Genomic DNA, 15,847 nt, shown 5'->3' on the forward strand with positions numbered 1-15,847 from the left:
CCCCTTGAGAAACTCTCACAGATGTCCTCCAGAATCCAAATGCAAAAACATTCTTAACATCATTGTTTCTAATAGAAACACTAGAAACAAGACCAGTACATTTTGATGGGGGAATCGACAGGAGACTCTTACACAGAATATGAACAAACTGTAGTTATGCACAATAACATGGATAGATTAGAAACTAGTTTTGAATGCAAATGTCATTTTTAGGGGTGCGTGGGTGGCACAGTTCAGCATCCAACTCTTGGTTTAAGCTCAAGTCGCGATCTTGCGGTCATGGGATGGAGCCCCGTGTTGGGCTCCGTCCTCAGTGAAGAGTCTGCTTGAGATTCTCTCTCCCTTTCCCTCTACCCCTTCCTGCTCATGTGCACTCTTTTTCTCTCTCTAGTAAATAAATCTTTTTAAAGTAATTTTCAAAAGACCATATACAGTATCCTACTTTTTATAAAGCCCAAATCAAGGGAGACTAAACAATATATTATTTGGGGCTATATACATATTTTGTTAAACAGGTTCTCAAAAATAAAATGATACAGATAGACTCACACAGATAGGATTTAGTGCTAATCTTTGGGGCAAGAGGCCTGGAAATGAGGTAGGAAAGGAACACACACAAAAAATACTATAGCATTGTCAGGGTGAGTGTTAGTGTTCTTGAAATTGTCAAAGCAACAAAATGTAGCTCTTTGGCAGAGCCACATGGTGTAGGAGAGACTGGTTGTGTATGGAGAATACTCACCACTTTGTCCAGATCTATTGCTGGGATGACTAAGCAAAAAAACAACAAAAAACAACCCACAAAAACGAAAAGAGCTCTCTGTTCCCCACCATTTCCTTTGATTGACATTTTTCTTCTTTTCTCCCACAGCATCTCATCTACTCTGTGAAATTCTTTGTATCCTATGCCATCCCAGATGTATCCAAAAGCACAAAGAGCAAGATCAAGAGAGAAAAATACTTAACCCAAAAGCTTCTTCGGGAGAATCACCTCAAAGATATGACAAAAAATATGGGGGTCATAGCTGAGAGGATGGGGGCAGTGGTAGAGAACAATTTACGACCAAAATTAGAATAAGAGCTTTATGTTCTGAGAAGCACTTTACAGAATTTAACTCTGTCAAAATATATTATGAATCACTAATGAGAAAGTTTAAGTTAAAACACTTTGGCAAATAGGTGTCTTCGCTATTGCCATTTTCATAGAGATTATTTTTCAGTTTCAGCCTGCCATGCAGGACCTGGGAAATGCAAAATTTAGATCAAGAAGTGCATAAAACTAATCACCTGGAAAACCAGAAATGTTACCCTTTTTTGATAAATTGGAATTTCTGTAACACAGAAAGTATCTCGCAGTGTGCTTAAAAACCACCTCTTCCAAAGCTGAATGGATTTTTGTCCTTCCGTTTGATTATTTTCATTCCTTTCTGTTCTCAAGCACATGCTCCCCTTTTAGGCGGTGTTTCATTTCTTCACTTGGCCAGATGGGTCCCAGAGTTCTTTTCCTTACAGTACTTTCGTTAAAGACTAGACGTACTAGCTTTTGTGTGATTAAAAATAGCTAACTCAGAATTCAGTTTGAATGCTGTATTCAGCGGCAAATAGACCCAAGAATTCACAATATTTAGCTATATTAGCACATCCCTACAGAAAATGAAACCGCACTTAATAAGAGGAAATAGTTTCCGTCTTCATTCTGGCCTATCTTTCCATCTCAAAGAAATACTCTTAATGGATTGGAATAAAGATAGCAGGGTCCTGAAGTGTATTTGGACTAATCCACAGTGACACCTTTTATCTTCCAGGAACACTCCTGGAATCCTCTGTGCCTAATCAGTGTTGACTGCTTTGCAAATCTCAAGGGAGTAAGATGACAAAAGTGGGGAAAGGTATAGATTCAAATAGGATTGGAACTCCTATTGATCAGGATAATTAATTTACCTCTTCTAAAGATAGGTGGTTTCTTGAAAAAAAAATGAAATTGAGGGATTAAAATTATATTTTTATCAACGTAAGGGTCTGGAAAGATAAGCCCATCCCTTTCCCAGCAGCTGCCCTATAGCCATCAGATCAGCTCACTGGCACCCCTGGGAATGGCTCACTGCCCAGCCCGCCAGACAGGACGGTGCTGTACAGCTTGAGAGAACAGCAGGTGCCCTCACTGTGAGTCCCCATGGGGAGTGCCTTTCCAGCCGGGGTCCTGCCTATCCAAGTGATCAACATACCAAAGCATCTGCCATGGTCAAGGTGCTTCCCTACATCCTCCATTCCCTCAGTCCCAGCCCAGAACTTGTTTGTAACTTGCGTGCACCGGGGTGGGGGTTGTGGGGGGTGGGTAGTAGGGGAGAGGAGAGGGACAGGGGCAGACCCAGATCACTCCCAATCCAGAAAAGAGACTCTGGTCTGGCTGTGAGCCTCCCTAAAGCCACAGTCTGGTCGCAACCCCTGCGGTCGGCGGGAGGTAACTCTCTGCTGAACGCCTGCGCTACGCACATCTTGCCTTCAGTTTGTCCGCTCAGCAGCCTTTACTGTGCTTGACCGCCTTTCAGGTGCAAAGCCCTCCCGGGCCCGCACTGCTCTTGCTTGACTGGTACCAGGGCAGCACTGGGTTGGGGAGAGGGTGTCTGGCACTGGGTTCTTGCGAGGTGGGCTGCCACCCACTGCGGAGCTGCTAAACACCCAGGGGCCAAACCACTCAGAATCCCTGCGGCAGAGGGAAAGGAAAGCCATTCCCTGAGCGGCTTCAGAGGCTTGTGGTAAGAGCAGCTTGACTCAAGGTCACCGTTCTAAGTGCATGCCATGAAGGTTTGAAAAATAAAAATAGTATGTATGGAGGATCCATCGGAGCAGGGCTCTGGACTTCTGAATTGGCCCAGTGGATCAGGGACAACATTTCACTAACCTTCTTGGTCACATGAACAATGGGAACAGAGCGTTCCCAGCAAGCCACGGGAGCTCTGACCGCACAGGGAGTAAGAAAGGCATTTCTTCGCAGCTGCTCCTTCCTCACAGCCCAGACTGGGTGCATCTGGTCCCTCCCCTGCTCACCTGGGACACCACTCCTGGCAGTGGGGCCGCTTCCTCTGCTCTTACCTCTGCTCTTCTCCGAAGCCGAGGACTATCTCCTCATGTTGGATTGGGCGAGTACTCACCATTTAGGGGAGCACAGAAAAGGAAATGTTCTTGCCTTATCTCCTTGTATATACGATAAAACTTTAAAAGAGTTGTGCATTTACGTCTTCATAAGTCATCTTTCATCAGTCATTCATAGGTTAAAATGTGCTTTTGTGGACAGGAAAGGGGGAAAGCTCTATATTTTTAAAGGCAGAAAATCGGATGTATGACACTGCCAGTATTCCCCAAACAGCGACGTGCGGGGAGCCAGGGTCACCTGGGACAGCGACAGTGTTAACGTAACTCCAGCGCGGACTTGTCCGCTGCGAAGAAAAATGTGGGGCTGCGTTTGCAGGCAGGCACGGGCTGGATCTGTACATGTGAGCAGAAGCAGCACCCCAGGAAAAAGGGTGGGTGTGACCGTGCCCCCATGAAAGGAAAATCTGGCCCTCCACCTGCCCGGTGTTAACCACTAGAGAACTTTGAGTTTTGTATCCTTTTGTATTGCCTGTGAATTTTAACAGATTGAAGCATTAGACCAAAATACTCAGGGGATTTTTCCTTAAATATCCCTCAGATATTTCGGATGTGTCAATAGATAGGGAACGCTATCATTTTTGTTTGAAAACTCAACAAGGCCATCTTGTAAACTGTCACCAAACGTCTTCCCTTTTAACTACCCATGCGTGCATCTTGAATTTCAGAAAACATTAGTTCACAAAGGGGAAAAAACATGCTCTGTTATTGAAACACTTGTACCATTTTCTCATTGTGCAGAAGATGTTTGAAAAGTTAAAATGTATGAGCAGCTTAACTAAAGTAGAATGGAAATATTCATGATGCTTTCATACACTGTGGCATAAGATGTAAAGTTTGTAATGTTTTGTGAATTTCTGTGCATTTTAATATTTTATAATTATGAGCATTTTAATAAATTCATTTTTCAAAACAACACTGGTCTCTATATATGTTTTCATGTTTTTAAGGAGAGTGTACATTTCTATATAAAAATGTAATATATATACACACATATATATCCACTATTTATCAGTTATGTTATCACCCAGATAACAAATGTGTGCTTTTATGTAGATGATATCTAAAATTATATTTTTCACCACCTACACTTACTTTGAAACATGATTTTTCTGGGAAAAACTGGGTGTGGGGTTTCAGCCAGGGCTGCTAAAAACCAGTTGCTGGGATTGAGCAAGCCCTGCCAAGGGCACCAAGCCCGGAGAGCAGGTGGGAGCTGAGAACCAGCTCCCCTCCGGCCCCCACACACTGTGGTGCGCCAGAGCCAGGCTGCATCCGCGAGGAGGAAGAGGCACTTTTCTACAACTGCATAAAGTTGGCTTCTGCACGCTAAACATGATTGCAGGGGGCAGTGCCACCAGAGAGGGCAAGTCTCTAATAATCCCAGAAAGGCTCTGTTTGAACCTGCTGCGGCACTGGGTACAGAAAGGGGAAATTATGGAGAAGAAAAGAAGGGAAAATGTCATCATAAAAATCAACCTTTTTATCCTGGACAACATATCCAGATTTTAACTTTTTCTGTTTTATTGGAGGGAAGTGTTTGTTTTCTGGTTTTTGTTTTGGTTTCATTTGGTTTTGATTTTTGCCAACTTAAATCTCATTAGGCTTCCAAGAAAACTCTAAATCAAATATAATCCATAACCGGACCAACAACAAGAAGCCTTTTCTTACCCTTACGTGATATCCTTGGGACCAGTACTAATGTTATTTTTACTCTCAAGCCTTTTAAGTCCAGCAAAGGACTGACCAGAATTTTTTTTTTTTTTTTTTTGGTTTATAATTTTTTTTAAAGATTTTATTTATTTAACACAACAAAAGAGAGAGAGCACACAAGCAGCAGGAACAGCAGGCAGAGGGAGAGGGAGAAGCAGGCTTCCCACTGAGCAGGGAGCCCGATGTGGGACTCAATCCCAGGACCCTGGGATCATGACCCGAGCCTTTTCTTAAGCTAAGTACCATCTCCCATTTGCAGGGAATGATGAGATCATAAATACAGTTGACCCTACAATAACACCTTTTTGAATGTCACAGGTCCACTTATATGCAGATTTCTTTTTTTAAGATTTTATTAGAGCACACACAGCAGGGGGAGGAGCAGAGGGAGAACAAGACTCCACGTTGAGCAGAGAGCCTGATGCAGGGCTCCACCTCAGGACCCTGAGATCATGACCAGACCTGAAATCAAGAGTCCGTCACTAAACCAACTGAGCCAACCATGTGCCTCTCCACAGATTTTTTTTTTTAAGATTTTATTTATTTATTCGACAGAAAAAGATCACAAGTAGGCAGAGAGTCAGGCAGAGGGGGAGAGCGAAGCAGGCTCCCCACTGAGCAGAGAACCTGATTCTGGGCTCGATCCCATGACCCTGAGATCATGACCTGGGCCAAAGGCAGAGGCTTAACCCACTGAGCCACCCAGGCACCCCTAGATTTTTTTTAATAATAAAATTTTAATAAATACATACAGTACTATAAATGTATTTTCACTTCCTTAGGATTTTAACATTTTCTTTTCTCTAGCTTACTTTTTTGTAAGAATAGAGTATAAAATATATAAAATATATGTTGATTGGACTTCATCTTCTGGTCTAAGATAGCAATGAAGGAAGACCCTGAGCTCCCCTTTTCCACAGACACACCAAACTAATACCTATTTATAGAGCAATTCCTCCTGAAGAACTGAGGACTGACCAAACCACTTCTGCACAATGAAAGACCACAGAGGGAATAGCAAGAGACACAGACAAGGTAACAAAGGGAACCCCCACCCCCATTACAAACTGCAGTGAGAGGAGCGATAATTCAGAGGGATCATGATCAAATTCATCTGCCCTTGAACACAGGAAAAAGGCCACTGTTTACAAAGTCAACAAGAATATATAGGAACCAGTCCTAGAACCCTGTCAAATGGGAGGCAAGATCCTGGAACTCACTCCAGGTCAGAAGGACTGGTGAGCCCCATACTTTGCATTTAACCTTTACCTTGATAGCGCAGACAAAAGCAGGGTCAGGGTGTCAAAGCCAGCCTTAGCAAGGCCTGGACCCCTAGCCCACACCAGCCTCAAATGCCCCCGGGAACAGGAAAAAAAAAAAAAAAAAAGACCAACCCCCCCCCAAAAAACAAACAAAACAAACACAAACAAACCCATGGCTTAAAGCAACTAGAATATTAAGGATCCTGCCCTAGAATTCTGCCGAATGGCAGAGGAGCTGCTGAAACTCTCTCCAGGTTGGAGGGGCTGGATTACCTTCCTTCTCCCCCACCTGGCAACGTGGACAGGAGCAGGGTCTGGGTACACTAGCAAGCCTACCACCCAGTGAGTCCCAAGCCCACACTAGCCCCATCTGTCCCACCAAAGTGGTCCCCTGCTTGAAGCACACCAGAACTCCTCTGCTCAGCACTCACTGTAGCTCCAGCCATCTCACCAAAGTGATACAGGTGCAAGAACACTCCCAGTTCATACCACTTTGGCTCTAGATGACTTGCCAGGACATCCCAGCTCTCACTTTGGCTCCAGTTTACCAGAGCTCCCTTTGTGTGGAGAGCCCTGGGGATTCCCCTCCACAACCATGCTTTAACCACAATGCTAGAGAGCCCCTGCACCCCAGAACAGCCCAGCCTACACCCACCCTGGCTCTAGCTGCCCAGCTATGGCACCCTCTACAGGCAGCATCCCAGAACCACCCTGGCTTATACCAACTTCAGCTTCACCTATTCTGCTGGGGCGAAATCTGTGCAGAGAGCCCCAGGACACCCCAACCCCTACCTAATTCATCTTCAGCTGTCTTGCCAGGGAGCCCTTTTCACAGAGAGTCCTTGGACCCTCCAGTTTGCACCCACTTCAGCTCTCTGGCCCAGGGTGTACTGTGCTGAGAGCTCTAGGATTGCCTTGGCTCATGCCCATCTCCAGCCATTCTACCAGGGTGGTCCCCATCCCCAGGCCATAACAGTCACAGCCTCAGCCAGCCAACCCACCAAAGTCACCAGGCATACAATCTACACAGGGACAACCATGTACAAGATCATTCCTTTTAGTTTAGGAGAAATAGCTATTCTGTCTAATTTATAGAAATAAACACAGAAAGTCACAGAAAATGGGGAAATAGGAAACATGCTCCAAATTAAAGAACAAGACAAAAAGCTAAATAAAATGGAGATAAGCAACGTGTCTGATAAAGAGTTCAAAATAATGGTCATGAAGATGCTCATTGGACTAGTGAGAAGAGTGGATGAACTCAGTGAGGACTTCAACAAAGAGAAAATATAAATATTGAAGAATACAATAACTGAAACTTAAAAAAAAATACACAGAGAATCAACAGTAGATTAGTGGATGCAGAAGAACAGATTAACAATCTGGAGGTTAGGATAGTGAAAAGAGTCCAAGCCTAACAGCATGAAGAAAAAGAATTGTTTTAAGAAAAAGTTTTAAAAATGGGCTAAGGTATCTCTTGAACAACATGAAGTGAACAAACATTTGCACGATAGGGGTCTCAGAAGGAAAAGAGAGAGAGAAAGAGGGAAAAATTTTATTTGAAGAAATAACAGCTGAAAACATCCTTAAACTGGGGAAGAAAACAGACATCTTCATTTAGGAAATACAGCAAACTCCAAACAAGATGAACCCAAGGAAGTCCACACTACAATCTATAAAAATTAAAATCTCAAGGATTAAAAAACAGAGATAGAATTTTTAAAAACGGCAAGAGAGAAGGAGGAGAAACCTCATAAAGCTATGTACAGAAGAAACCTCATAAAGCTATCAGTTAATTTTTCAACAGAAACTTTGCAGGCTGAGTGGGGGTGGCATGATATATTCAAAGTGCTGAAAGGAAAAAAATTACTACCAAGAATACTCTGCCTGGCAAGGTTATCATTAAAAAAGAATGAAAGGAGGGGTCAAGATGGCAGAGGAGTAGAAGACCCTATTTCAACTGGTGCTGAATTGATCTAGATATCTACCAGAGCATTCTGAACAAACATGAAATCAGCCTGAGATGGAAGATTACACACTTCTGAATCTCTACAGGAGCAGAGGATCATCAGTGGAGATAGTGCACCTTGCTTGGATTGCGGTTGATATTTTCAACTATACATCCCCTCAACTATCTCTCACCAGAATGACTGGGAGGAGGAACCTCCAACAGAAGGAAAATTCACAGACTGTGACCTCTGCCACAGAACTATTGGATATGGACATAAGGAAGATGCTAGAAATAGATTTCAGGGTAACAGTTATCCAGTTATCCAGACTATTGCAGAAAACCATTAGTGGCAACAAAGAACCCCTAAAGGCAGAAGTGAGAGCTGATCTGGCGAAACTTCAAAATGCTATCAATGAGATCAAATCTAATCTAAATACTCTAACAGCTAGGGTAAATGAGGCAGAAGATAGATTTAGTGATCTAGAAGACAAACAGATAGGAAAGAAGGATCAGGAGGTCTGGAATAAACAGCTTAGAAACCATGAAAACAGTATTAGAGAAATAAATGACTCCATGAAATGTTCCAATGTCAGAATTATTCGGATCCTTCATGGGGTGGAGAGAAAGAGAGGACTAGAAGATATAGTTGAGCAAATTGTAGATGAGAATTTCCCTAATCTGGGGAATGGAACAAGTATTTGTGTCCTAGAGGCAGAGGACATCCACCAAGATCAACAAGAATAGAAAGACCTCAAGACATGAGATTGTGAAATTCATGAATCATAAATTCAGAGAAATTGTCTTAAGGACAGCTAGGGGGAAGACATCCCTTACATACAGAAGGAGGAATATCAAATAATGTCAGACCTATCCACAGAAACCTGGCAAGTCAGAAAGGCCTGGCAAGACATCTTCAGGGCACTAAATGAGAAGAATATGCAGCCAAGAATACTCCATCTGGCAAGGCTGACATTCAGAATGGATGGAGAGATAAAGAGCTTCCAAGACCAGCAAAGACTAAAAGATTATGTGATCACCAAGCCAGCACTACAAGAAATATAAAGGGGGATTCTATAAAAGAAGAAAGACCCCAAGAGTGATATAGAACAGAAATTTACAGAGACAATCTATAGAAACAATGTCCTCACAGGCAACATGATGACAATAAAAACATATCTTTCAATAATCACTCTCAATGTCAGTGGCTTAAATGCTCCCATAAAACAGCACTGAGTTGCAGATAGGATGAAAAGACAGGACCCATCCATATTCTGTCTACAAGAGACACATTATGAACCTAAAGATACATCCAGACTGAAAGTGAAGAGATGGAGAACCATCTTTCATGCCAACAGGCCTCAAAAGAAAGCTAGGGTAGCAATTCTTATACCAGACAAATTTGATTTTAAGCTAAAGACTTGTAGTCGGAGATACAGAAGGACACTACATCATTCTTAAAAGTTTTATCCACCAAGAAGATCTAACGATTATAAATATTTATGTCCCTAACGTGGGAGCAGCCAACTAACTACATAAGCCAACTGTTAATCAAAATAGGAGACATATTGGTAAGAATACATTAATTGTAGGGGATCTTAACATACCACTCTCAGCAACAGATCATCTAAGCAGAAAATCAACTAAGAAACAAGAGCTTTGAATGACACATTGGACCAGATGGACCTCATAGATATATACAAAACATGCACTCCAGAAGAATCCTCATTCTTCTTGAGTGCACATGGAACTTTCTCCAGAATAGACCACATATTGGGTCACAGATCAGGTCTCAACCAGTACCAAAAGACTGAAATTATTCCCAGCATATTCTCAGACAACAATGCTTTGAAACTGGAACTCAACCGCAAGAAAAAGTTTGGGAGAAGTTCAAACACTTGGAAGCTAAAGACCATCCTGCTCAAGAATGTTTGGATCAACCAGGAAATTAAAGAAGAACTTAATTCATGGAAACCAATGAGAACGAAGACACATCAGTCTAAAACCTATGGGATATGGCAAAGGCAGTCCTAAGGGGGAAATACATAGCCATCCAAGCCTCAACAAAAAAACAAAAACAAAAACAAAAGAAAAAAAACAGGAAAATTCTGAATACACAAATTCTCTTTACACTTTAAAAAACTGAGAATCAACAACAAATTAAGCCTACCCCCCACACAGGAAGGGAAATAATTAAGATTAGAGCAGAGATCAATGAATTAGAAACCAGAGATATGATAGAACACGTTAATGAAACTAGAAGCTCGTTTTTGAAAGAATTAATAAAATTGGTCAACCACTGGCCAGACTAATCTAAAAGAAAAGAGAAAGGATCCAAATTAGTAAAATAATGAATGGAAGGGAAGAGAGCACGACTAACACCAAGGAAATAGAAACAATCATCAGAAATTACTGTCAACAATTATATGCCAATAAGTTAAGCAACCTAGAAGAAATGGATATTTTCCTGGAAACCTATAAATTTCCAAGACTGAAATAAGAAGAAATTGACAACCTGAGTAGGATAATAACCAGTAGTGAGATTGAAGCAGTGATCAAAAACCTACCAAAAAACAAGAGTGCAGGACCTGATGGATTCCCTGGGGAATTCTACCAAACATTCAAAGAAGAAATAATACCTATTCTCTTGAAGCTGTTTCCAAAAAAATAGAAATAGTAGTAAAATCTCCAGACTTCCTTCCTTCCTTCCTTCCTTTTTTTAAGATTTTTATTTATTTGACAGACAGAGATCACAAGTAGGCAGAGAGGCAGGCAGAGAGAGAGGAGGAAGCAGGCTCCCTGCTGAGCAGAGAGCCCGATGTGGTGTTCGATCCCAGAACCCTGGGATCATGACCCGAGCCAAAGGCAGAGGGCTTTAACCCACTGAGCCACCCAGGCGCCCCTCCAGACTCTTTCTATGAAGCCAGCATTACCTTGATCCCTAAACCAGGCAAAACCCCATCAAAAAGGAGACTTTCAGACCAACATCCCTGATGAATATGGATGCCAAGATTCTCAACAAGATCCTAGCTAATAGGGGCACCTGGGTGGCTCAGTGGGTTAAGCCGCTGCCTTCGGCTCAGGTCATGATCCCAGGTCCTGGGTTCAAGCCCCGCATCGGGCTTTCTGCTCAGCAGGGAGCCTGCTTCCTCCTCTCTCTCTGCCTGCCTCTCTGCTTACTTGTGATTTCTCTCTGTCAAATAAATACATAAAATCTTAAAAAAAAAAAAAAAGATCCTAGCTAATAGAATCCAACAGTACATTAAAAAGATTATCCACCTTGACCAGGTGGGATTTATTTCTGGGATGTAAGGGTGGTTCACAAGTCAATCAATGTGATAGAACAAATCAATAAGAAGAGAAGAACCTCATGGTTCTCTCAATTGATACAGAAAAATCACTTGACAAAATATAGCATTCTTTCCTGTTTAAAACTCTTCAGAGTATAGGGATAAAGGGAACATTCCTCAACTTCATAAAATCCATCTATGAAAAACCCACAGAGAATATAATTCTCAATGGGGAAAAGCTGAGAGCCTTCCCACTGAGATCAGGAACATGACAGGGATGTCCACACTCCCACTATTGTTCAACATAGTACTAGAAGTCCTAGCAACAGCAATTGGACAACAAAAAGAAATAAAAGGTATTCAAACAGGCAAAGAAAAAGTCAAACTCTCTCTCTTCACATATGACATGATACTGTATGTGGAAAACCCAAAAGTCTCCACCCATAAATTACTAGAACTCATACAGCAATTCAGTAATGTGGCAGGATACAAAATCAGTGCACAGAAATCAGTTGCTTTCTTATAGACTAACACTGAAAATATAGAAAGGGAAATTAGGGAATCAGTTCCATTTACAACAGCACCAAAAAACAATAAGATACTTTGGAATAAACCTAACCAAAGAGGTAAAGGATCTATACTTGAGGAACTACAAAACACTCATGAAAGAAATTGAAGAAGACACAAAAGATGGAAAAATATTTCATGCTCATGGATTGGAATAATAAACATTGTTAAAATGTCTATGCTCCCCAGAGCAATCTATACTTTCAATACCATCCTGATCAAAATACCATCAGCATTTTTCAAAGTGCTGGAACAAACATTCCTAAAATTTGTATGGAACCAGAAAAAAACCCGAATCACCAAGGAAATGTTGAAAAAGAAAAACAAAGCTTGGGGCATCACGTTGCCTGAGTTCAAGCTTTATTACAAAGCTGTGATCACCAAGACAGCATGGTATTGGCACAAAAACAGACACATAGACCGATGGCAGAGTAAAGAGCCCAGATAACACAAATCTATGGTCAAATAACTTTTGACAAAGCAGGAAAAAATATCCAGTGGAAAAAAGACAATCTCTTCAATAAACGGTGCTGGGAAAATTGGACAGCTAGATACAGAAGAATGAAACTGGGCCATTCTCTTACTCCATACACAAAGATAAACTCAAAGTGGATGAAGGACTTCAGTGTGAGACAGGAATCCATCAAAATCCTAGAGAAGAACATAGGCAAGTAGCCTCTTTTACATCAGCCACAGCAACTTCTTTCAAGACACGTCTTCAAAGGAAAGAGAAACAAAAGTGAAAACGAACTTTTGGAACTTTATCAAGATAAAAAGTTGCTGCACAGGAAAAGAAACAGTCAATAAAACAAAGAGGAAACCCACAGAATGGGAGAAGATATTCACAATGACACTATAGACAGAGGGCTGATATCCAAGATCTATAAAGAACTTCTCAAACTCAACACCCAAAAAAAAGAGATAATCAAGTCAAAAAATGGGCAGAAGACGAGAAAGACATTTCTTCACTGAAGACATACAAATTGCTGGCAGACATATGAAAAAATGTTCACCATCTTTAGCTATCAGGGAAATTCAAATCAAAACCACATTGAGATACCACCTTACACCAGTTAAAATGGCAAAGATTAATAAGAGAAGAAACAACAAATGTTGGAGAAGATGTGGAGAAAGGGGAACCCTCTTACACTGTTGGTGGGAATGCAAGTTTGTACAGACACTTTGGAAAACAGTGTGGAGATTCCTCAAAAAATTCAAAATAGAGCTACCCTATGATCCTGCAATTGCACTACTGGGTATTTACCCCAAAGATACAGATGTAGTGAAAAGAAGGGCCATAACAACAAGTCCACAATAGCCATATTGTGGAAAGAGCCAAGATGCCGTTCAATAGACAAATGGATGAAGAAGATGTGGTCCATATATACAAAGGAATATTACTCAGCCATCAGAAAGGATGAATACCCAACTTCTGCATCAGCATGGATGGGACTGGAGGAGATTATGCTGAGTGAAATAAGACAAGCAAAGAAAGTCAATTATCATATTATTTCACTTACTTGTGGAACATAAGGAATAACATGGAGGACGTTAGGAGAAGGAAAGAAAAAGTGAAGGGGGGGTGGGAATCGGAGGTGGAGATGAACCACAAGAGACTGTGGACTCTGAGAAACAAACTGAGGGTTTTAGAGGGAGGGAGGTGGGGAGATGGGTGAGCCTGGTGGTGGGTATTAAGGAGGGCACACATTGCATGGAGCACTGGGTATTATACATAAACAATGAATCTTGGAATACTACATCAAAAAAACAATGAGGTATTGTATGGTGACTAACATAACACAATTAAAAAAAAAAGAATGAAAGGAGAGATAAAGTATTTCTAAGAAAAAAACAAATAAATTTTTTAAAAACCCTAAAAATAGTTAAAGGAGTTCATTACCACTAAACCAGCCTTATGAGAAATGTTTAAGGGACTTCTTTAAGTAGAAAAGAAAAAGCCATAATTATAAGTAAAAAAGTTATGAAAGAAAAAATCTCGTAAGTAAAGCAAACACACAGTAAAGATAGTAGAGCTAACACTTATAAAGCTAGTATAAAGGTTAAAGACAAAAGTCATACAATTATACCTTTGAAAAATAAGTAAGGGGACTAACAAAATAAGAATTGTAAAATATGACAACATATACATGAAAATGGAGGGAAAAGTAAAAATGAAATTCTTTTAGAATGCATTTTAAATTCAGTGACACCATCAACTTACTAGAGATTGCTATATACTTAGGATATTATATATGAACTTCACAATAACTAAAAACAAAAAACCTATAATAGATACAAAATAGTAAAAGAGAAAAAAGGCGACCATAACACTAAATTAAGTCATCAATCAGAAGGGAAAGAGGAATAAGAATGGAACAGAGAACTACAAAAACAACCAGAAAACAATTAACAAAGTTGCAGTAAGTACAAGCCTATAAATAATGTTTTAAATGTAAATGGTCTGAATGCTCTATCCAAAGACAGGGGGTGACAAAATGGATCAAACAACAACAACAACAACAACAACAAAAACACTAATCTCATGCTGCCTACAAGAGACTAACTTCAGACCTAAAGACACATATAGACTGAAAGTGAAGGGATGGAAAATGATATTCCATGCAAACTGTAGAAGAAAAAAGACAGGGTAACAATACTTATAATCAGACAAAATAGACTTTAAAACATAAATTGTAACAAGAGACAGAGAAGGGCATTACATAATGACAAAGGGATCAATCCAACCAAAACATGTCACAATTGTAAATATCTATGCACCGAACATATGAGCACCTCAATACATGAAGCAATATTGACAGATACAAAGAGAGAAATTGACAGAAATACAGTAGTAGTGGGAGACTTTAATATTCCTTGTACATCAATGGCTAGATCACGCAGGCAAAAAAAATCAATAAGAAAAGAGTGTCTTTGAATCACATATTTAGACCAGATGGACTTAACACTTATATACAGAACATTCCACCCAAAACAACAGAATAAACATTATTTTCAAGTACACATAGAACATTCTCCAGGACAGATCACATGTTAGGCCACAAGGTAAGTTTCAATAAATTTAAGAAGACTGAAATCATATCAAGCATCTTTTCCTACCATTAAAAAGAGAGAGAGAGAGAAAGAAAGAAGAAAAAACACAACCACATCAAACCACATCAAGGTTAAACAACATGCTACTAAATGTCCAACTGGTCATTAAGGAAATCAAAGAGAAAATAAAAACATACATGAAGACAAATGAAAATGGGTCTAAAGTCTTTGGGACACAGCAAAAGCTGTTCCAAAAGGGAAGGTTGTAGTGACATATGCCTACTTCAAACAAAACAAAACAAATAAACAGAAAACATACATACACACAAAAACAAGAAAATTTTCAAATAATCTAACTTTACAACTAAAGGAACTAGAAAAAAAGTAAAAACAAAGCTCAAAGTTAGTAGAAGAAAGGAAATAATGATGATCAGAGTAGAAGTAAATGAACTAAGATAGAAAGAAAAAAGAGGGAAGGAGGGAGAGGGAGGGAGGGAGAAGGAGAGAGAGGAAGGAAAGAAGGGAGAGAGAGAGAGACAAAGAAAAAGAAATGAAAAGAAAAGATCAATGAAACCTTTTCAATTGAAAAGATCAACAAAACCTGGAGCAGGTTCTTTCAACAGAGAAATAAAATTTATGAAGCTTTAACCATACTCAGCAGCAAAAAAAAAAGAGGACCCAAATAAATAAAATCAGAAATGAAAGAGAAATAACAACTGATACCACTAAATACAAAGGATTCTAAGAAGCTACTACAAGAAATCATACGCCAACAAACTGGACAACCTAGAAGAAATGGATACATTCCTGGAAACCTTCCATCTCCCAAAAGGGAATCAAGAAAAATACATAATCTAAACAGCTTA

The 15,847-nt window shown here is 40.3% G+C and overlaps 1 protein-coding gene across 1 annotated transcript in view; it reads left to right on the forward strand.

Moving 5' to 3' along the window:
- The window catches only part of LOC111157822 (anoctamin 6), a 184,689-nt gene extending 180,666 nt beyond the window's left edge, over positions 1-4,023 (forward strand). Inside the window, exon 21 of the mRNA XM_022519488.1 lies at positions 872-4,023. Within this exon, the coding sequence (XP_022375196.1) occupies positions 872-1,078 (207 nt within the window). The 3' untranslated portion in view covers positions 1,079-4,023. The remainder of the gene's footprint in view (positions 1-871) is intronic.
- Positions 4,024-15,847: the final 11,824 nt, after the last annotated feature.

Source organism: Enhydra lutris, unplaced genomic scaffold (genome assembly GCF_002288905.1).
Source record: "Enhydra lutris kenyoni isolate GAN:26980312 unplaced genomic scaffold, ASM228890v2 scaffoldscaffold56, whole genome shotgun sequence".
In the NCBI taxonomy this organism is placed as follows: Eukaryota; Metazoa; Chordata; class Mammalia; order Carnivora; family Mustelidae; genus Enhydra; species Enhydra lutris.